The 22,079-nt window shown below is 35.5% G+C and overlaps 10 protein-coding genes and 1 non-coding gene across 11 annotated transcripts; 5 read left to right on the forward strand and 6 right to left on the reverse strand.

Moving 5' to 3' along the window:
- The first annotated feature begins 93 nt into the window (after positions 1 to 93).
- On the forward strand, positions 94 to 165 carry TPHA0Itrna2Q. The gene has a single exon. It is a non-coding gene; the product is annotated as a tRNA-Gln (tRNA).
- Positions 166 to 1,097: 932 nt separating this feature from the next.
- TPHA0I00390 (uncharacterized protein) lies at positions 1,098 to 1,775 on the forward strand (the record flags this gene model as incomplete). Its single annotated transcript, XM_003686932.1, has 1 exon — positions 1,098 to 1,775. The coding sequence occupies one exon, from the start codon at positions 1,098 to 1,100 to the stop codon at positions 1,773 to 1,775; it is 678 nt and encodes a 225-aa protein (XP_003686980.1).
- Positions 1,776 to 2,068: 293 nt separating this feature from the next.
- Positions 2,069 to 5,524, reverse strand: MDM1 (Mdm1p; the record flags this gene model as incomplete). The annotated part of the gene is made up of 1 exon (XM_003686933.1): positions 2,069 to 5,524. The coding sequence occupies one exon, from the start codon at positions 5,522 to 5,524 to the stop codon at positions 2,069 to 2,071; it is 3,456 nt and encodes a 1,151-aa protein (XP_003686981.1).
- A 422-nt stretch (positions 5,525 to 5,946) lies between these two features.
- TMA23 (Tma23p) lies at positions 5,947 to 6,516 on the reverse strand (the record flags this gene model as incomplete). Its single annotated transcript, XM_003686934.1, has 1 exon — positions 5,947 to 6,516. The coding sequence occupies one exon, from the start codon at positions 6,514 to 6,516 to the stop codon at positions 5,947 to 5,949; it is 570 nt and encodes a 189-aa protein (XP_003686982.1).
- A 474-nt stretch (positions 6,517 to 6,990) lies between these two features.
- PRP24 (U6 snRNP complex subunit PRP24) lies at positions 6,991 to 8,388 on the forward strand (the record flags this gene model as incomplete). Its single annotated transcript, XM_003686935.1, has 1 exon — positions 6,991 to 8,388. One exon carries the CDS (start codon positions 6,991 to 6,993, stop codon positions 8,386 to 8,388), a length of 1,398 nt encoding a protein of 465 aa, XP_003686983.1.
- A 56-nt stretch (positions 8,389 to 8,444) lies between these two features.
- PPA2 (inorganic diphosphatase PPA2) lies at positions 8,445 to 9,347 on the reverse strand (the record flags this gene model as incomplete). The annotated part of the gene is made up of 1 exon (XM_003686936.1): positions 8,445 to 9,347. One exon carries the CDS (start codon positions 9,345 to 9,347, stop codon positions 8,445 to 8,447), a length of 903 nt encoding a protein of 300 aa, XP_003686984.1.
- A 408-nt stretch (positions 9,348 to 9,755) lies between these two features.
- RSN1 (Rsn1p) lies at positions 9,756 to 12,710 on the reverse strand (the record flags this gene model as incomplete). Its single annotated transcript, XM_003686937.1, has 1 exon — positions 9,756 to 12,710. One exon carries the CDS (start codon positions 12,708 to 12,710, stop codon positions 9,756 to 9,758), a length of 2,955 nt encoding a protein of 984 aa, XP_003686985.1.
- A 1,259-nt stretch (positions 12,711 to 13,969) lies between these two features.
- CAC2 (Cac2p) lies at positions 13,970 to 15,652 on the forward strand (the record flags this gene model as incomplete). Its single annotated transcript, XM_003686938.1, has 1 exon — positions 13,970 to 15,652. One exon carries the CDS (start codon positions 13,970 to 13,972, stop codon positions 15,650 to 15,652), a length of 1,683 nt encoding a protein of 560 aa, XP_003686986.1.
- A 386-nt stretch (positions 15,653 to 16,038) lies between these two features.
- Positions 16,039 to 16,629, reverse strand: CUE1 (Cue1p; the record flags this gene model as incomplete). The annotated part of the gene is made up of 1 exon (XM_003686939.1): positions 16,039 to 16,629. One exon carries the CDS (start codon positions 16,627 to 16,629, stop codon positions 16,039 to 16,041), a length of 591 nt encoding a protein of 196 aa, XP_003686987.1.
- Positions 16,630 to 17,014: 385 nt separating this feature from the next.
- Positions 17,015 to 18,037, reverse strand: TPHA0I00480 (putative endodeoxyribonuclease; the record flags this gene model as incomplete). Its single annotated transcript, XM_003686940.1, has 1 exon — positions 17,015 to 18,037. The coding sequence occupies one exon, from the start codon at positions 18,035 to 18,037 to the stop codon at positions 17,015 to 17,017; it is 1,023 nt and encodes a 340-aa protein (XP_003686988.1).
- A 552-nt stretch (positions 18,038 to 18,589) lies between these two features.
- Positions 18,590 to 21,985, forward strand: TPS3 (trehalose 6-phosphate synthase/phosphatase complex subunit; the record flags this gene model as incomplete). The annotated part of the gene is made up of 1 exon (XM_003686941.1): positions 18,590 to 21,985. The coding sequence occupies one exon, from the start codon at positions 18,590 to 18,592 to the stop codon at positions 21,983 to 21,985; it is 3,396 nt and encodes a 1,131-aa protein (XP_003686989.1).
- Between the last annotated feature and the right edge of the window lie 94 nt (positions 21,986 to 22,079).

The following is a 22,079-nucleotide window of genomic DNA, read 5'->3' on the forward strand; positions in this document are numbered from 1 at the left end:
ACCCGATCCGGAAAATACGACATAAAGATGCTAGCTCCCGAAGTAACAGCCTCTCTTAGTCCACAGTCCGTCTTATCGGGGTAGTTTTCAGACGGTCTCATAGTGTAGTGGTTATCACAGTCGGTTCTGATCCGACTAACCCCAGTTCGAATCCGGGTGGGACCTTGCCCCCTTTTTTTAGGGGGACTGTGCTGGGAGTTTCCTTATTTGCGTTTTTCCTTTTTTCTCGTTTCTTTTTTTTGTGTCCGTTTGCTAAGAAACGGCGCACACCCCCAAAGTAGGGCAACGGACGACGCCTCACAGACTTCCGCAGGAGCCGGTAGCGTTGTTTGTGTAACATCTGCACTACGGCCGGTAAGTGGCACGCCTTCATTCCCGCTTGTTCTCAAACAGATCACTATTGCAGCGAAACACCGCACGACAAAGACAAAATTAGATGCGTTGATAAAAGGGGCACGCATTGCTGCACGGGGATGCTCTCCTGTTTAGCCGTTGCTGATACATTGCGCAGCACAGCTAGTCATCAGCTGTCTGCGCAATCGGCTCCTGTAGCTGTAAAAATGCCGCACGCCACCCAGCGTCGTCAGCAGACGGTGGGCGCTGCTCCCACGGGTTACCTCAGCCGAGCTCTCCGCCCGGCTAACATCGCCTGTCGGCAGGCCGCTAACGCACGCCCACTGACTCGCCGGCTCGCCGGCGAGTCAGTGGGCACCTGCCTAACGGGAGGCCGCCGCCGCAAGAAAATCTTTTTCGTAGGCAGAACGCCGCCCGCGCTAGGCAGAGCAGTTTAAAAAGAACTGCCACCGATTTCCAGTTCGACACTTTCGAGTTGTAACAAATTGGATTCAACGACTTCGTCATTTTCGATTGTCAGCATATCAGCGTTGCGCAAGGTTAATCCTGTAGAACAGTGACTTTATATCGCAATAATAGGTGATAAATCAAAGATACAAACATACGAAACCATAAATATAATGAATGGTATATAAATATTAAGATATATAAATACTCAGTTGAATATATGTTTGTTTGTGGTTGATTTGAGAGTGGTCTATTCTGTTGAGTGAGAGAACAAGGAGAGTTCGAAACACGCCAACATGCCTAAGGTCCTAGAAGATTACCAAAAGATATTTTTGAAGCTGGCAATTGAATGTCATGCCCTAAGATTTGGTTCTTTCCAATTGAAATCCGGAAGAGAGTCTCCATACTTCTTCAACCTGGGGTTGTTTAACTCTGGTAAGCTTCTGTACCACGTTGCCACTGCTTATGCCATTGCCATCATCCATTCAGATTTGAAGTTCGATGTCATTTTCGGTCCTGCTTACAAAGGCATTCCGTTGGCAGCAATTGTGTGTGTCAAATTAGCTGAAATAGGGGGAAGTAAATACGAACATATCCAATATTCATTCAACAGAAAAGAAAAGAAGGACCACGGTGAAGGTGGTAGCATTGTAGGTGCCGAGTTAGCTGATAAAAGAATTTTAATTATCGATGACGTCATGACTGCAGGTACTGCCATCAACGAAGCCTTCGATATAATTAAAGCTGAAAAAGGTGTTGTGGTTGGGTCGATAATAGCTTTAGATAGACAAGAGATCGTAGATTTAGAGTCCAGAGATGGATTAAGCGCCACTCAATCTGTTTCAAAAAGATACAATATCCCAGTTTTGAGTATCGTTACATTAACTGATATTATTCAATACCTAGAAGGTAGAATTACACCTGAAAAGAAAGATAAAATACAGGAATATCGTCAAAAGTATGGTGTATTATAACTAAATAAATAGTGCTAATCAAAGAGGCATCTGTAAGAGTTATCAATACATATTAAAATAAATCATCACAATATCTTGAAAAAAATGTAATCATAATTTCTAGTAATCTATATATGTAAAGTTTATGTGATCTTATTGTTTAGAATTTTAAAAAAACAAATTGAAAAGCCAGTGCCCTTAAAACTAATGAACTATAGTAACCTATATTGTAATTATTTTATTAAGCGAAGAGAATAATCGAATATTTCTCTAGGAGAGAAAAATTGGTACCCTCAAGCTAACCTTAGTTCTTTTTATGTTCCTTTATTCTTTAATATTGTCTCATCAATAAAAAAATCAAAAATTTCCAATAATAGACTGGTATTCAAATAACGATTTTGTAACATTCCATGAATCCGTATTGCCGCTATTTTGGAATTATTCAATCCCACAACTTTACCACTTAGCTCAATCATTAATTTCTGAAGTTGAATTAGGGAATCATTCTTTGCCCTTTCCCTCTCAATACTATCTCGAGCTATACCATAATCAGCTGTCTGTTTTCTTTTCAACACTCCTTCTTCTCCCCAAATACTTTCCTTAAACATATGTAATACATGATAAATAGTTTGTTCAGATTCCAATTTCTTTATATGAACTTTCAGATATTTATCAATAGTACTTCCAAGCAATTGCTTCAAAATAGTAAGAATTGCTCGGCCTCTAATCCACGTCGTGCCTTTGCTATCGTATTTATAAATTGCTATAAATAAATCACATATTGGTTTTATAAAAGACTTTTTAGATCCTTGTAAGTCCGATTTCTGAAAATCTGCAGCGTTCATACTATTGATGTCTTGCTTAAGTTTTTGATAACTTCCCTTACTTCCTCTACTGCTGCCATTGTTTGCCAACATATTATCCCCAGCTTCTTCATAGGAATCATTTAATAAAGTATCCGGATCCAGTTCATTTTCACTGGAATATGCTAAGTGTATCTTATTACCATCTATCGAATTAGTGCCATGAGGATTGTCAGTTTTACTGATATCATCTACTGAGGTAATAGTAGATACATAACTTACTTCATCCAGTGAAAAAGGTGTTGCCGTTGTTAAAAAAGTTCTAAATATATCATCATCACAAATTTCTGGTATACTTAATAGTTGAGATAAATAATTTTCCAATCTCACTATTCTTTCCTCAATCAATAATGTCTTCGATACCTGATATTTCAGCGATAATGTTATTTTTGATGGGAATATGCCACTTTTAACAATATTTCTCATTGAAGTTTGATGTTGGTTTTTCAAGTATGAATTAAGCATAACAAATTCATTAAAACGTCTAGGTATTTCCCAGGTTCTTATACTTTCATTCATATTGTACTTAACGTGGATTAAATAATAAGTAACAGCTTTATTTTTTTCGGTCAGATCATCAATATAATATGAGTTGATTGCAATGTTTGTCCTTAAATACAATCTATGAAAATTTTCTTCTAGTAAGTATTGTTGCTTTGAGGTTTCTGCCTCATGTAATTCTTTGATAAGGCTAGATCTTGATCTTTGTAATAATTTTAATTGTTTTCTATTATCTGTCAGATTTGCTTTTAATATCAAATGGTCCAGCAAATGTATCTCCTTCTCAATACCATCGATCGATATTGTTAATGCAGCTAATTTATTCTTTATTTCTTTGACTGAATTACCTAGTCTATTATTATCAATACCAAAAGAGATATTTTGAACTGTAGATAAAATACGTTCAGAAATGAGTCGCTTATTTATTTTGTGAGGTTCATCCTGTTGCAAGAAATCTTTATATAACTCAACATCATTCTCTTCACGACTTGTGGCCATAATATTAGATGGATCATATGACTTCCTGTGCAGTTCATTATTGCTGTCATCATTTATCACTCGCTCCAACTTTTGATTGATCTTTGAATTATAGAGTACGGTTCTATCGTTTTTTCTTGTAAGATGTTCCTTTTCAGGTGTTGTTTCTTCAAAATGGTTATAATAAACACTAGTATACGTAAAACTAGGGAGCGATATCATTATTAAAAACATATCTGTATTTTTAAAAATTTCAAAATATTTCTGAGCAAGAACTTTTTCTGCTTCATCTTGTAGAATCAACAAGCTTTTCCTACACAATATGCAAGATTCTTGTGTAACCTCACCACATGTAGAAAATAAGATGATGTTCTCCACCAAGCCAGCATCTAGAGTCCTCATCATTTCTAATCTTTTACCTTTAAAAAATGTGGCAATTATTTGTAGTAATTCTGCTATGTTTAGTTTAGTAAAAACGACAGAAAACTCATTTGAGTTGAAATGTTCTAAGGGATTTTTAATTTTATCGATGATTTCACAATATTCCACTAAGACATAACCAGATTCATTATAATTATCACGTAAAAATTCCTTAAATATATTGAAATTTGATTTATCATTTACAACATCTTCAATTCTAATGGCATGACAGTAGCGATTGAACATCGAGACAGATTTCGAAAGATTTTTACTAATATATCTAGTTAACTTACTATAACTAATGTCTGCCAATTCATTTTGTTGAAGGTAGTTCAACTTATTTTCTATCAAATTTAGTGACAAAACTATCCTTGAATATGCAACAGCTTTAGATCTTTTTAATTCAGGTTCATATTCAAATTTAGATATTAATTTTATTAATTGAAATAGTTTGAATCGTATCGTGATTACATTATCCAATAAACTTAATGATTTTAAATAAAATTCAAAGACGTTGGATGATGGATCATTTAAGAAATTGAAATTTGGTACATCTTGAATAGCTGTATCTGCATCAAACCCTAGTTTAAGTTTATCTTGTTCTGTAATCTCTTTCAGTAATATTTCTCTCACAGCATATATCTTATATCTTTCTTCCAAAATACGTTGTGAGATATCAATAATTCTCAGATTCCATTGATCTGCACTTGAAAACTTGGCTATTATTGGCACACATATAGAAGCAGTTATTAAATCTCTTAATAAGACTGGCACAAATGGCGAGTTCATCTCTTTTTCATCTAGTAGTTGCGGTAAAATAACCTCAAGTCTTTTCTTTATGTAGCTTTCAATCTCTTGATCATGTTTGGTAGCTCTCAATGACAATGCATGGTGAACCTTGTTTCTTTTATTAAATTCAACCGCTACATTCAAGGAAATATCTGCTCTTTTTGATGTGAGTAAAACAGATTGTGTAGCGTCACTATAATTATTTAAGTAATCGGTTACTAAAGGAATTACCTTTAACAATAGGACTTCAGTTACATCAGTGTTCACTAAGCCTCGTTGCAGTTTAATGATAATATTTATAAGTAAATCTTTAACAGCAAGCACAAATGTATGTTCAACGTCCTCATTTAGTCTTTGGAACCATGTTAAAACAAATGATTCAATAATTAAATTAATAATATTATGCAGTTCATCTGATATATCGAAGGGAATACCTTCCTGTATAAATCTTTCTCTCGGCTCCAGTTGTTGACCCTTTAATTTTGAGCCATATTCTTTTATCAAAACATCATGCAATCTTAACTTTAATTTTAATGGATACACCTTCTTTTTCTCACCATCTGGCTTGAATAGCACTAAATATATGCCAATTATAAATATAACTGATGCAAATATTTGAACCTTAAATGGTAATAGATATGATATCGATATATGAAATCCACTTAAAAATATAACAAAAATAATCGAGTCTTTTAACCTTGCATCATCGAAAACCAACATGTAGATTTGTATATCCCATAATCATTGAATCGTTTTGTTATATTCAGTAAAAGTTTATATAATTACATTATAAAAGTTTGCATTTTTATGTATGAGGTGGTAGGAAAGCGATACTTTAAAATATCTGTAAAGTTTATGTTACGAGAACATAAAAAGACCAAACAAAGTCAGTCGATGGTATGGCAAAGCAAAAAGCTATTACATTATTATGAATGTACATAATTTAGTTTACAATGATATTTATAGTGTTGTTAATAATATGCAGACACATAATCTCACCTTGTGAATAGATCAAAGTTCAGAGATCTGTGGTTATAAGAGTAAGTATTTGTCAAGAACGCAATAGCGATGACAGCATGGAAATAAATGAAAGGACAAGTAACTCATGATCAATACCCAACCTGATGGCATTATAATTGAATTTATTCATGCTCTTTAACTTTTTTTGATTTATTACTCTTACTCTTTTTATCCCTTTTGCTCTTCTTATCCTTCTTACTCTTCTTATCTTTCTTACTCTTCTTATCTTTCTTCGCCTCTTTGCTCCTATTTTTGCTCTTTTTATATTCTTTAGCATCACCATCATCGTCGTAATCAGATCTCTTTCTTTTATTGTTTTTTGGCTCGTCAATGCTTGCAATAACAATACCATTCTTTTTCAAAAATTTATCATCAATTGTACCTTTCAGTGGTTCACCTCTGACGAACCATTTGTATAAGGGAGATACATTGTTCGACACACTTGTAGCTTTTACTTCATTCTGGTTAAATGTTATACCCTTTCCTTTAGAATCACTAGTGACATCGAGACTCTTCAATTGTCCATCAAATAACCTTTCCCACCAAGCTTCACTGTCGTCTCCACCTGGCGCATTCCCCAAACCTTTCTTGTCTCTCTTATGCTTAACCAGTATAGGTTTCTTCAGACTATCTTTTTTCAACCCTTCACCTTCTTTCCAACCATATGACTTCAAATACTCTCTACTATCCATTTCTTAAACTCAGATGTTTGACTTAACAATTGCTTCTTCGATTTCGTCTCAAATCATGTAAACTAAAAAAACATTCGATGGTGTTAAAGTATGAACTAGAAACTTGATAACAAAAGAACTTAGTTCACTGATCACCTTCATATAACTTGTATCAAACAATATTTAAACTCATTGAACCATAGTCAAAATCATCTATATCTTGGCTCATCTCATCGCAAATTTTTTAAAATGAAAAACTTCAATCCCATTGAAACGCCAAGGCTCTATCTTTAACATAAAAACAAGTGATATTGCTCATTGTACAATAAAGGGAACTAATTTTCTAAATGGTTAAACTGAAGTTTAAATGTATTATATTATATAGTTTTTAGTATTATTCCAATCACACCGAATAATTTTCAGCATTGGTTTATTTCTCCCCAAATTTTGTTACTTTCAAATTTACATTCAATAATTAAGGATAAATATATCATCATGGACAATTCTATGGGTGTGAAAAGAAGAAATGATGATAATGAAACCGAACATGCATCTGATAACAGTGTGATATCCTCAGAAGAACAAGCAAATGGTGCTAAGATTCGAAAAACTACAAAATCACATAATAGGGAAGTTAGCACAATTCTGGTGAAAAATCTGCCCAAAAGTTTTAATCAAGGAAAGATAAAAAAAATATTTAAAGATTGTGGAAATATTTTACATATAGAGACAGCTGAGCCCTTAGATAAGGTATTTAGATATGCAAGAATAGAGTTTGAAGCTCATGAAAATGCATTGATGGCATTGACAAAAACTAATAAAAAATATGGAGATAACGAAATTGAGGTGATAGTACTTCAAAATATGACAGTATGGATAACCAACTTCCCTCCTTCATTCACAGTTAATGATATTAAGAATCTATTCTTAGAAAATGGCGTGGTTCCTATTAGTGTAAGATTACCATCATTAAGATTCAATAATAATAGAAGGTTTGCATACGTAGATATTACTGATCCTCAAGATGTTAATCATATTATAGAGGCGCTTAATGATAAAATGGTTTCAAATTACAAATTAGTGGTTCGAGAATCAAATCTTTTAGAAAGACAAAAAAGAACAGACAGTGCTGTGATAGAGAAGAGAGAAATATTTGTGAAAATGGCGAACAGTTCAGCGTTAGATGAACAAATTCTACGAGGCATCTTCTCAAAATATGGTACAATAGAAGCCATTAAGTTATCAAAAGATAGAGAAAATTTCCCTGATAACAATGGTAATAACTTTGGATTTGCATTTATAACATACTCAAATAGTGATGAAGCAAAAAAAGCATTAGAATTACACAGATCTATATTAAAGGATAGTCAAATATTTGTTACCATTTCTGACAAAAAAGCATATTTAGAAAGACAAGAAATTAAGAGAATTATAAATTCGAAGCATCGTTCAAATGATGATATGTTTATTTCCATCTTCCCACTTGCAGATAAAATTACAAAGTCTCAGATATCTAAACTTATTAACGAAAAAACAAATATTCCAGAGCATAGCATAATGAAGATATACTTAGTTGCAGACTATAATGGTTGCATTGTAAAATTTAATAATTCAAGGTATTCGGCTAAATGTATAATGGCTCTTGACAATTCAACCTACAATAATAAAAACATTAGATGCAGTAATATTAATGGTTTGAAAAAGTCTCAAGATCATAAAAATGATAAAAAGGTAACATTAGGAACAACGTACAGAGATAGTTCAAATAACTTAAAGGCAATTAACAAGCCACCAGCCATCTCAATCGATAAGAATCAAGAAGAAATTTCTTCAGATACACATTCCACTAAAAAAATGAATAACGATGATTTTAGGAAAATGTTGGGTTTATAAAATGGTGTTTAATATTTACATAATTATAAAATGAAGGAAAGTAATAATCAGGATGTTTACTTATTAATATAGTGCCATTTATATACATAATTTGGAATTTCATTTGGTGTTTTATTTTCACTCTCAAGAGTAACTCCCAGACCAGCTCTCTTGATAACAGGTATATCAGGATGTAATTTATGTAAGTTACCAGAAATCAATGATTCCCATTCTTTATGACATTCTTTAATAATTTGAATGGTTTCTTCTGCATTCTTATAATGCCCATCAAATGCAAAACTATTTTCTGGTTTACCTGCTGGGACTTTGTAGGCTCTAAACCATTCACGAGTAGCTTCTAACAAGCCCGGGAAATTCTTATCAACGTCCTTAAAATCATTAAGTTTCTGAGCCATTGGATCCTTAACGTTTATAACAATAACCTTCCAGTCTAGCTCACCGTCGTCAATGAGCCCCAAAGACCCCAATACTTTCACTGTGCTAATATCACCAATATTCTGTATTCGTGAGCCAATTTCACAACAGTCTAATGGATCATTATCACCTTTCAAAGTTTCAGTTCCTGGTATGGCACTGAATTTAGTCGGATTTTCCCATGTCTGAGGAAGTGCACCGTAATTATGGATGTAGCCATGGTATGGAAATATATTATGAACGAACCTAACGTTTTCATTCTTAACATCTTGAACAATCGGGTTAAAGTCTAGCTCCTTAGATATTTCAAATTTACCATTCGACCAACGTGAAACTTCTGTGACCATCTGGACTGTACAATCTGTTTCATTTAGCTCAATTGGGATATCATGGAAATAAGATCCAATTTCACCATTTGGAAGTTTTAGATATTGTCTGAAGTCTGCAGTATACTTGGTACCCAGAGTTACTGAGCTGAATGCTTTTTTACCAGCGAGTATATCTTTAGATTGAATTAGCCTTCTTAATGCAGTATTTCTTATCATCTTTGCATCTGGATTTATATCAGCGCTACTGTTTTGTCAGCTTCCAGTTGGACAACTAATTAGCACTGGTCCATATTTGTCTAAATATACCCTTCCAAATTATATTAATATTTCAGGATTCGCTTTAAAGGTATCAATTTGAAAAGAACTACAATAATATCGACAATAAGGGTAGATCTTTGACTGTGACTTAATGTTTAACAAACTTTATAAAGCAAAATCAAAATCTATATTAGTTTATGATTAATTATTATATATATTGAGAATGTAAATAGTTAGATAGTTCTTGTTCGAAAAACAAATGAATTTTAGTATACTTAATAGACGACTGTTACAACCCTTTTAGTGAATAAAAATTAAAAGGTAACGGATGAGAAGGAAATTTATCTTGGTGTTAATAGTTCAAAATTATAAAGATTTTTCGCCTTCACGAGGTGATTTACCTTCATCTGTAAAAGGGTCATCTTTGTCAATTGGTGAATCTGCATAATTTATTTCAATATCTTTAGCATCTGAATCTCTCAATGGATCCAGATTATATTCATAAGATGGGGGAGTTCCTTCCCAAGTAATCTTACCATTTTCATCTAATGATGCACCTTCATCAGAAATCTTGATTACTTCAGCTAGATCAGTGATCAGACTCTGTGAGAACCCATATGGATCCTTTGTAATCCATAGATATGGGCACTTAGCACTGACTGCAGGGTAGTCGTAAGCATGTTCTAGTTCATCAGGGTCGGTGATTTCATCAGGGTCAGGTACATGATAAATATCTGGGATTCTATTTTTAACAGCCTTATATGAACAATAAGTATGTGGGAAAATAAATCTCTTCCAGAATGGAGCTGTTGGGATTGCGGAATCATCACCATCGGCTAACAATGGGGTTGCGCTTATATCGCCATTAAACATCTCCACTAAACCATTATTATTTGTATTGGAAACTTCATACTGAATATTAAATTTATCGTCAAGGGTATTTGAATTAATTCTTTCAACATCGGTACCAGCACTTCCCGAACGAGAACGATATTTTCTAATTGGGAAATTTGGTAATACCTTAACGTCACCAAATGGATCATCATGTTTTTGGCTGTAGATATTTTTAAATGAAGCAGTGTGTGATTCACCATCTAATGGTTTCATGGTGTCAATTGGAATATTCTTCATTAAATGATCGAAACAATGGTTCAAGAATAGATGTAATAAAACAGTTACTACCAAACAAACAATTTGTAAAACGATTGGACCCCAACCTTTACCGACAACGAATAAACCTAATAGACAAATTTGACCAATGTATAGCCCCACCATAGTTTGGAACAAAGCTCTTGGATAATGGATACCTCTAGCGTCAGGTGCTTCAGCATAGACATAATTCAAATTATATAGATAAGCCACCCATAATAAAAAGAAACCAAATGTGGCAAACAATAAAATGATTGGAGAAATGATTGCATAAGAAAAGATAATAACTGCTAAATTTGTGTAAACTGGGAAAGTTGTACCCCATGACAGTGAAGCCAATTTTGAAAAACGATTATATTTCTTTCTTGGAGTTGGATCTAACACTTTACCTAGAGTATAGTAAATTGCTAACGGAACAATTTGTAGTAAAGCACTACCTGTAACAGACATACCTTGCAAAATAATATAAGCAATATAAAAATTGGAAGCCTTCGGCAAATTTTCTGCTAATAGTTCCATAGCTTTTGTTGGTTCTTCTACAATTTGTGTAACTGTAGAGGTAGCGGCAGAAGCTATTGTAGTAACTAAGAAAACTTGAATAACCTGGAAAGCAAAATAAGTTTGTTGAGTATAATATTCAACGTATTGTGTAGATGGCGCACCTGCGAATTTCGCAGCGTTTCTAATGATAACAGGTAAACACATCATTAATAAAGCTAAAGCAACAGTTGGAGCCAATGAAGTCAATAGACCTAACAAAACATCTGGTAATTTATAAATGAAATTCAACCATGGCAATTTATTTGTTAAATAGGTAATGTTTGAGATCAAACCAACAAAAGCCACTGGGAATGCCCAAACAATGACTAAAGCACACATCGATGCAGTAGCGGCAGTTTGTCTAATAAGCCTTTCATAAGGCATCATTCTTAAATTGAACCAAATAATACTTTGTGGATGAATACCAATGTATGAAGGAGTTAAGAATAATGGAGCATGGTATGGCACTAATTGAGAGGCGACCTGGGCTTGATATTGTGATTCGAATTCAACAAAGACAGAATTGAATGGAGAGGAATCCATTTGATTTGATTGCAAGTCTCCAATCTTTGCATTAAGAATCGGCAATTGTTCTTTAAAATAATCTAATGCATCGACTTTCTTGGTCCAGAATTTCCATTTTTGAACTCTTAATTTTGGTCTTTCTTTGTCGGTTAAAAACTCAGAAACGGTCACAATTTTATCAATCGAGTTAGCATACCGAATCCTATTAATTAATTTTATATCATCAGTTTCTTTATTTTTCTTGATATCTTTTCCAATTTTTTTAATTTTTTTTTTCAATAAATTGTTCAGGATATTTTCTAAGTTCATTGCCATGTTTTCTCTCTCTTTAACTAACTTCTCAACACCATTCTGTGCTCTTGCAATCCAAACTCTCTTTACACCGTCGAATAACTTCGAAAATTCAGTCTCTGACAGATATTGTTTTGGCACCGTAGTGAACAGGACAGTTCTTGACGACAGTTTCTTGGCATATCTGTTAGAAGAGACCACATTTTGTTGCACAGAGTTGTAATAGTATAATTCTCTATACATCAGCAAGATGAATCCCCAGAAGAAAACCCAGCCAACAAAGACGTGCGCGTAGTATCGTTTTGGGTCGGTAACATTCTGATAAGCTAAAACGTCCAAACCAGCGGAGTTGCCACCATTTGCAGCATTGACAGATAACAAAATCGGGAACACATAGACGATAGAACAACCAGTGTAGGCAGCAATTAGAAACAGATACCTCAAAAAGAAATACCCGTCTAAACCAGCCTGTTTAATGATGAAATTATCCGATTTCTTCAACAGAGGCAGAAACCATTGCCATAGACCACTGGGCAAGGGCTCCGGTCTTTTTTCTTCAGCAATCAGAGCAAAAGAGGACTTGGGTTCGTATATTCTCTTCAACTTAATTCTCAGCAGTAGAAAACCAGTCATGAAAGCACCAAAGATAACACCATTCGAAACCAGCGACGTCAGCACTTGCTGAGTCGATGTACCCGTAACATCAGTCGTCGACATGCTGCGAGTGTGTAATATGATTGTCTTTGGCCTGTCTATGTCCAGGACACACCGGCTCCAGAAAACAAAGGATCCGCAACTGCCAATTGCCAACTGCATACACACAACCACTTATATACCCTATGCCAGCCCATGCTCGACTCCCTTCATGTAAAATTTTTCTCAACACTCTTGTGTCCTTACGTAAGGTTTGTGTAAGAGACAAGTTCGAACGCTAGTGGGTATCATCATCACCAGACCCAGCAGATGCCGGAACTCTCGAACAGGGCATGTCTGCAATCCAGCCAACAATACGCGCACGCGCACGGGTGCATGCAACACAAAACAGGACATCGTGCTGGGATCTCCGGGATCTCAGCGCTGCACCCGCACGGACTACCTACCCGGACACAAAGACACGAGAGCGCTGGGCCGTCGACCGCTCGATGACGGACAGTTGCATCATCCTCTCGCACTGGCGTTCTGTCGTCGTCACCGTCGTCGCCATAGGTGCTTATCGGTTGCGGGTCTGAGGGTTTGGAGTCGTGGCGAGGAGTCGTGGCGGGGCCCACAGCCACAGACATGACTGCCATCGGATGCAGCTTGGCAAGAATGGGCCCGTCACCCGCTCGGCAAGCAAACGTGGTCGACAGCGCACGATGCGCGAACTCGATCACGGCGTCTGGTTTAGGTTTACAGCTAGAGTTAGGTTTAGGCATATGGCTGTCAGTTGGACACGACCGCCGCACACCGAGGAGACCGGTGTGCTGCCGAGCTGGGAGGCGGTGCCTCCCAGCGTCGTGTCCAGCTGAGGGTTCGATTTCTGCACAATTACGGCTCCATTAGTCACGCGTCGCTGCAAGAGCAACTGAAAATACTAGTGGGAATTTGACATATGTGCAGTAGTAACAAGAAAACAGAGTGCATGTGCTGGCTATGCCGGAGATCCGTCGGTCCTTCGCACTCGCACGCACGCACGCAGAAATACCAGTGTTGCCTCTACAGACACAACACTACTATTCCTGGCGGTCTCGTCGCCAGCGCAGAACATGCAACTGCGGGGTTCGCTCGCGCTCGAGCTCATCCAACAGCCAGACTTTTCACAATGGAAGGAGTCCCGTTTCGTTGCTTCCAGTTCGCAAAATTCACCGCCTTTATATACTTTTCCTTTTCAACGGAATGCGCTCGTGAAAAAGTTTTCCATTCGAGAAAGATGGGGAGCCGCAGGACGGGTAACCTTACTGCCCGACACGTGAGTTTACGCGTTTTTCAACACTCACAAGGTACATAAATTGCAATATATAAAGACAGCAACACTCAAATCTATCTCAACTGGCGGACCAAGCGACGTATTCGAAGGGCAGCCCTGTAACGCAACCATGGAGGCAGGCAATTTACAAATATACTGGCACGAGTCGCAGCCGATCTACAGTTTGTGCTTCCAGAAACACACGAAGGCTAAGAAACTGATCACCGCTGGTGGTGACAATAAGATCAGGGTGTGGAATCTAAATATGAACGCGGATGGCACTAGAGTAGAGACTATCGATTTTCTAACGTCTTTGAACCAGCACGAACAGGCTATCAATGCGGTCAGGTTTAACCCAGCAGGTGATGTCCTGGCCTCTGCGGGCGATGATGGTCAATTACTGCTATGGACACAGAGTGACAGCAGCAACAAAGACACTTCCATAAATACCAACATCCAGAGCTTGGACGCTAAGAATGACGGGGCCAATGGCAATGAGAGCTGGTTTATTTACAAGAGGCTCAATTCTCAGACAGCCATGTCCTCAGAAATTTACGATATTGCGTGGTCGCCAGATGGAAACTATATAATCACGGGGTCAATGGACAATTCATTGCGTGTTTTCGATGTGAATAAAAGCCAGCAGATTATCCTCGTGAATGATAATAGCCACTACGTGCAAGGTGTCACCTGGGATCCTCAGAATAAGTTTGTATTCGTTCAATCCGCAGACCGATCTCTTTCTGTTTATGAATTAATCTTTGACAAAAATGAAACAAATAAATTAGTGAATTTGAAATTGAAAAATAAAATATGGAAATGTGATCTGCCAAAACATACTATCGATGAAGCCACGAAGAAAGAAAAGTTAGATTTCGACTCCACTAGATCTTCCTATTTATTTCACAATGAAACTTTACCATCTTTTTTTAGAAGATTAGATATCTCTCCATGCGGTAATCTTATTGGTGTGCCGGCTGGGGTCTTTAGATCAGCAAATGCAGAGACAAATAGTACAGCAAATAACAACAACCAGGAGTTATCCAATGCAGTATACATATATTCCAGAGGCTATTTAAGCAAAAACAGTAACAAGCCAATATTGCGCATACCGTTTTTGAAAAAACCAGCAATAGTAGTTTCTTTTAATCCAAATTTATACAAATTAGTAGACCCTTCTAATGCACCTATCAAATTGCAATACAAGTTGATTTATGCAATTGCTACAACTAATGAAGTTTTAATTTATGATACAGAATCGTCTAAACCAATAGCAGTCATTGGTAATTTACATTACACACCTTTAACAGACTTGGCATGGTCTGAGGATGGTAATTTATTAATGGTTTCATCTACTGACGGGTTTGTTTCCTATGTTTCCACAAAGAATAATATACTGGGCGAAAAGTTATCAAAGGAAGAACGAGAAACTATTTGTAAATTGGATGTTATAATTCCTGAAAGTGGTAGCAAAGATGCATCATTACTGAAGAAAGAAGAATCAAAACCTATTGTAAACATTTTAACTGTGAAGACTAAGGAAGTCAAGCCAAATGAAGTAAATAGAAAAAAATTAAAGACAGCAAACTTACCTAACACAGACTTTTCAAAAAATATTCAGATTCCACTTTTTCCAATAAATAACAGAGAAAATGATAATAAAAAAACATACTATCTAAAGAAAAGAAGAGGATACAACCTATATTACTACAAAGTGAACACAATATCAATCTGTTATCTGAAAAAGCCTCTCGAGAATCAACAAATAAGTTACAATTTATTCAATCACCACAACTTCCTGAAGAGAAAATAGAAGTAGACTACAATTCCTCAGAATTAGCAACAGGAAAAGAGAACACTACACCTGATATATATCGTGAATCGAAAGTTGTTGTAGAACATGCATTAGAGGCAAAAAAATCTGAACCCTTAGAAATAGATGATATTGTCATCGAAATCGATCAAGAAAACAATTAACTCAATAAGTATGACAGCATTTAAATTTTTATATATGTAGTACCTAAATAAATATGATACTTACATACGTATGCTTATGGAATAATACATATACATAAATATATATACTATTATTAATGATGGATATATTTTCTATCATTGGTGAAATTTTTTCTAGTCTCATACTCACGTAAACTTCAGTTCATAATATATCATAAAAATCTATCTAAACCGTAGAGATCTTTAATTTAACAAATCACTCATTTCTTTATCGTTTTCTAGTACATTTTCCATTGCTTTTCTTGCTTTCCAAACTAAATATTTTTTTCTATCGCTAATATCTAGTTCGTTAAAATCTTTACCTGCAAAATCATAATCTAAGTCGACGTTAAATTTCTCTATTAGATTATCTGGCTTGATATTGCTCTTCTTTCTTGGATCATTGGAATTTTCATTGTTTGTGTCGTTACCTGTAGCCGCCATAGTTTGTGTTGGAGTATAATTTGGTGGGAATGGAAATTCGTCACCTCTTAAGAAACGTTCAACAGTCTCTTCAACCGAGCCAGTTTCTTCCAAATTGTATCTAATCTGTTCCTTGTGTAATGCTGGAGCTAAACTTAATACGACTTCAATCATATCGTCGGTGACTCTTCTCTTGAAACGTCTTCTATTAGTGGCACCATTGTTAGTCCTTCTTGACAAGTTGGCTGTTGAAGTTGTGCTATTTGAGCTCAAATTTTGTGTAGAAGGATGTTGTTCACTCTGGAATGTCCATTTTATAAAAATAAAACCAAATAATAAAGTTAACAGAAAAGTTAATGTCGATGAGTCCATTTTTTTGCTTGAGATTTCGTATATACAATTAATTCAGTTCTACGTGTGTAAAATAAAAGAGAACTTATATAAGACCTGTTCTTCCCTTTGCTTCCCATTGACAAGAGATACAAAACAATTATACTAAAATCTTACAACGGTGATCACAAGAACTTAAATATATATTAAAAGTCTGATTAATTATTGATGATAAGTAGTTACTTTATATTCTTCTGAGTCCAAAAACTTAACAAGAAAAGAAACTTCGCCGGAGATGAAAACCGATCACGTGATAAGGACACAGGGTCAGACTGTTCAACTGTCAGTATATGATTGATTAGTTACTAAGAGCATAACGGCTGTGTGTGTCACCTGTTTACTAACGTCTAATCGATCGATGCTGCTGCTACTGTTCCACATCTCTCTTTAGAAACCGTTGAGTATTATTATATACAAGTGCTCTTAACGCGTCTTCTGATTCGAATTGTAGGATTTCTCGTATTCCGTTGTACACTTTTTTTATTTCGAGTTGCAATTCTTGTTCGGTTTGGAGGTCAATCGGGAAATCTGTTTCAGTCAATATACTTTCCTTTGGGATTGATTGTAAGAGTGGCATTGCGGTCGCAGAGTTTGAGAAGTTAATGAACCCTGAAAAACTTAGAAACACTCTATTTTGGTTAAATTTCTTGAACCAAAAATGTCCCAACATCTCAACCGAGCCAGTATAAGAATGCAAGCAGATATTAATTGCATCTTGATCTCCTAGTATATCGTATACACTTTCAAATAAGACTTGGTGACATTTTACATCGTGAACAGAGATTGGTAACTGGTACTGTTTACTCAATTGTAACATGGCATGGAATACATTTACTTGATGGGAGATTTTCACTTGTGTCCTTGTTAATCTTCCAGTATCAACACTTGTATAAAACCCATTATCTGGAAGTCTAAACAATTTATCTAGTCCAATTTCACCAATCACATCGAACTCGTTGGCATTGAAATTGTCATCGATATACTGCTGTAACTTCAAAGGCGGAGGGAGTGCCTCCACCAATTTCTGAAATTCTTGCTCATCTTTCCATTGCAGAACCTCTCGATAATGTTCTAGTTTCCCTATATCATCTTTTAATGTAAATAGATGAGAATACCAAGGATGAATACCAAATGAACGAATAAGCATAGAATTGTTCCTGATTTTTTTCACTTTCATCAAATCGAATTGATTATTAGACATGACACACCTGAGGACATCGCGATACTCAACGTAATTGAATGAATCACTATTCGAGTACCCAAATCCATGTGAAACAATTCGGTCCGTACTCAAATGACAATGGGCGTCAACATATGGAAAGGAAGTCATCTCAATGCAATCACTTTTATTTTGCTTACCGTACCCCCCTGCTCTCTTCCATTGAAACATCGCATCTTTTTTAACTTGCCCAGCAGCCAAACCACTAAGCACCTCCCCACTTTATCTGATCTTCAAAGTTCAATTGTAACTTACACACATTTAATCGTTACCATTAAACAGTTTAAACCTTATGAGATGGCCTGACCTTATTAAAGGGTCTGGCTCCCATAATCGTAGAACGTGATCTACAAATCAAGCGGAACATCAAATGAGGGGGGCAACCGAAGGAGGGGTTAGAAAGATTAAACAATCTACAATATATATAAATAACATGTATGTTATGAGAAGCAACTCAATACCATTTTCAGTAGAGCACTCGTTGGTAAAGTATTAGGGCTATCTATATTCTATAAGAATTATCATACTGTATTGACGTCTACCCTTTAATTGAATTGAATTGAAAAGTGCGTGATAAATATAAAGCTTTTTTTTGTTTGAAATATTAAATTACATTTAGGAGCATATATGCATATATTTTAACAGAAAAATATACTGAAATAGGTTATTACAATTGAATTTTAAACATATTTACGTAATTGAATTGCTGTTTAGTATTAGAAAATGACTATAATTGTAGCTTCTTTGTTTTTGCCATATCAACCTCAATTTGTTGTACAGTCGAATGAATTCGATGCTAATTTGGTGAATCCATCATTGGTGAAAGTTAAGATTCCTAACGAAAACCAAAAGAATAAGAGAAGTGATTCGGTCCACACATCTCCATTCGCAAAGGCAGCAGATGTAGGAAGCACCGAATTTCATGGTTCAATGAATGGTATTAGCGACCAGCTTGCTGGTCCTGTAAACCAAGGCGAGATGTCTGGTTTAGGAACACCAACTATATCTGATGGAGACATGATTTCCGGTGATCTTTTCATCGAAAATTTAACTGCGAATGCATCTGTTATAGGAAGTCCACGCTCTGCTGCCTTACCACAGAAAAATGCAAACAAGACTGCATCCATTGATGAATTTTTTCCTTCATCTTCTGCACAGTTACCAGAAACAACCTCTTTGCGTAAAAAAGCAGTCACAGGTTCTGGACTAGACTCGAATTTCCATGCTAGTAACGCATTGAATAATGATATCTCTCCATCACTATCAGTGATATCTTCTCCAGCTTCAGAATCTTCAGCACACGCAAATATCGCAACTCATTTGGCTAACGACATGTCAACTTCTACTTTATTGAAAAATGTTAACAAGTCCTTGTTATACCAAAATGTGTTAAAGGGGAACTCTCAAACCTCATTGGAAGGACATACAATGAAAAGTGCAAGTTCACACCGTAATACAGTTATTACTCCAAAATCTAAAACCGTTCCAGATTTCCAGTCATCTGCAGTTGTAAATTTTGCAAAAGTTAGACAACAAAATCAAGAAACTTCTCTTCCATCAATGAGAAGAGTTCCTTTAATGACAGATAAATCAGGCTCTTTAACCCCAACTTCTGTTACTGGTGGTATTGGAACAAGAAATGTTCCTTCACATTTAAAATATGAAATCGATTCAAAATATATTGCGACTTCTGAGTCTGATGAAGAAGATGGGAAAAGTGATGATTCAGACTTAGAAAATAATTCCAGCACTGTGTATAATGTCCCAGGATTTGGTGGTTACTCTAATAACGAAAAAATCAAATCATCTTTATTGAAACGTTCTAAATATTTATTTAGTCAAATACCTTGGGATATCGTCGCTGGCTCAAAAGGTAACGGTGCTTTAAAAAATGCAATTGAAACGGCAATCCTTGAAAAAACCATCACCGAGCCAGTTCAGTGGATTGGTACAGTTGGTATGCCAACAGATGAAATTCCATCTGATATTATAGCCAATATTAGTGATACATTGAGTGAAAAATTTGCATCAAGTGCTGTTATTACTGATGATATCACTTTTAAAGGTGCTTACAAGAATTTCTGTAAGCAAATTTTATGGCCAACATTACACTACCAGATTCCGGATAATCCAAATTCAAAAGCATTTGAAGATCATTCTTGGGGTTATTATCAAAAATTGAATCAACAATTTGCTGACAAAATCGTGGAAAATTATAAGGTTGGTGATATTGTTTGGGTTAATGATTATCATTTAATGTTAGTACCAGCAATGGTTAGGGCTAAAATTGCAACCGCTAATATCGGTTTCTTCTTACATGTTTCTTTCCCAAGTAGTGAAGTGTTTAGATGCTTTGCTCATAGAGAAGATATTTTGAGAGGTATCATTGGGTCCAATTTTGTTGGTTTCCAGACGAAAGAATATGAAAGGCATTTTAAACAAACTTGTAGCAGATTATTATTGGCTGACATCACAGAAAATGGTTTAAAATATAAAGGTAATATGATTTCTTCAAATCATATTCCAATGGGTGTCGACGTTTTTAGAATAAATCAACAAATTAAAAATGCCAAGGTCGTTCAATGGAGACAGTTAATAAGGGAAAGATGGGCAGGCAAGAAATTGATAATTGGTCGTGATCAATACGACAGAATTCGTGGTCTTGACAGAAAATTACTTGCCTACGAACGCTTTTTAAGGGAAAACCCACATTATATTGAAAAGGTAGTGCTTATCCAAATATGTTTAGGAAAAGCTAATGACCCTGAATTGGAACGTCAAATAATGATGACAGTCGACAGAATCAATGCAATGTCTCAAAATATAAGTATATCTCAACCAGTGGTCTTTCTACACCAAGATCTAGATTTTGAACAATACTTAGCCATTAATTGTGAAGCTGATGCATTTTTTGTAGATGCCCTAAGAGAGGGTATGAATTTAACTTGTCATGAATTTATTGCATGTTCAGAAGAGAAAAACTCACCTTTGTTATTATCAGAATTTACTGGTAGTGCAGATGTTCTAAAAGATGGTGCTCTTTTAATTAATCCATGGGATATTAAAAAGGTTTCAGAAAACATCAAGAGAGCTTTAGAAATGTCATTCGAAGAAAAAAGACGTGCTTGGAAAAAAATTATGAAGAGTATCATTAAAAATGATTCTGATAATTGGATCACCACAATATCCAAAAACATAAAGAACTCATGGGAGTTTAATGAAGAGATTTCTAGGGTTTTCTACGTTTCTACAGATGAAGTTTTTAATGATTACCTTGCTGCAAAGAAGCATCTATTTATCCTAAAAATATCAGAACCTCCTTCTGCTAGAATGATAAGTATTTTAAATGATTTGACGACCCACAATATTGTCTACATATTAGCAAATTTCTCGAAAACGACTTTGGAAAGTTTATATAGCCGTGTTACTAACATTGGTTTAATAGCAGAAAATGGTGCCTATGTTAGATTGAGTAAGATGTGGTACAATATTGTCGAAGAAGTTGATTGGATGACAGAAGTTGTTAAAATTTTAGATGATAAAGTTGAAAGACTGCCTGGTTCGTATTATAAGATAGCTGAATCTATGGTTAGATTCCATACAGAAAATGCGGAGGATAAAAATAGAGTTGCTGGTGTTGTCGGTGAAGCTATAACCCACATCAATACATTATTCTCAGAAAGAGGTATCCATGCATATATTCACAAAGACATTATGTTTGTTCAACAATTTGGGTTGTCATTATCTGCAGCCCAATTTATTCTTAGGTATTACAACTCTACTACTACTTCTGGAGACAGCAATTCCACTCCAGGAACACCAAGACATTACAGTTCAAGAAGTAATAGCGGTTTACACAATGATTACTTTGGAGGGACTTCTCAGCATCATGTGGATTTCTTCTGTGTCACTGGTTCGTCCTCTCCATCAATCGAACCTTTGTTCCATCTAGTTTCGCAAGAATCGCAAAAAGGGTTGTTGAAATATGGTCATAGCATTGTTTACGGTAATGCTACCTCAACTTTTGCAAAGGAACATATTGATGGTTATAGTGAATTATTCACAATGCTAGAACACATGACTAAGACGCAGCATATTAGAGCCTATGACTACAACTAATTAAATTGCAAAATTAGGCAATGGATAAAAAATCATACAGACAATAAATTGACCGCCGCATTGGCATAACCTTTCCTGTAAAGAATAGTATATG

This window comes from Tetrapisispora phaffii, chromosome 9 (assembly GCF_000236905.1).
Source record: "Tetrapisispora phaffii CBS 4417 chromosome 9, complete genome".
In the NCBI taxonomy this organism is placed as follows: domain Eukaryota; kingdom Fungi; phylum Ascomycota; class Saccharomycetes; order Saccharomycetales; family Saccharomycetaceae; genus Tetrapisispora; species Tetrapisispora phaffii.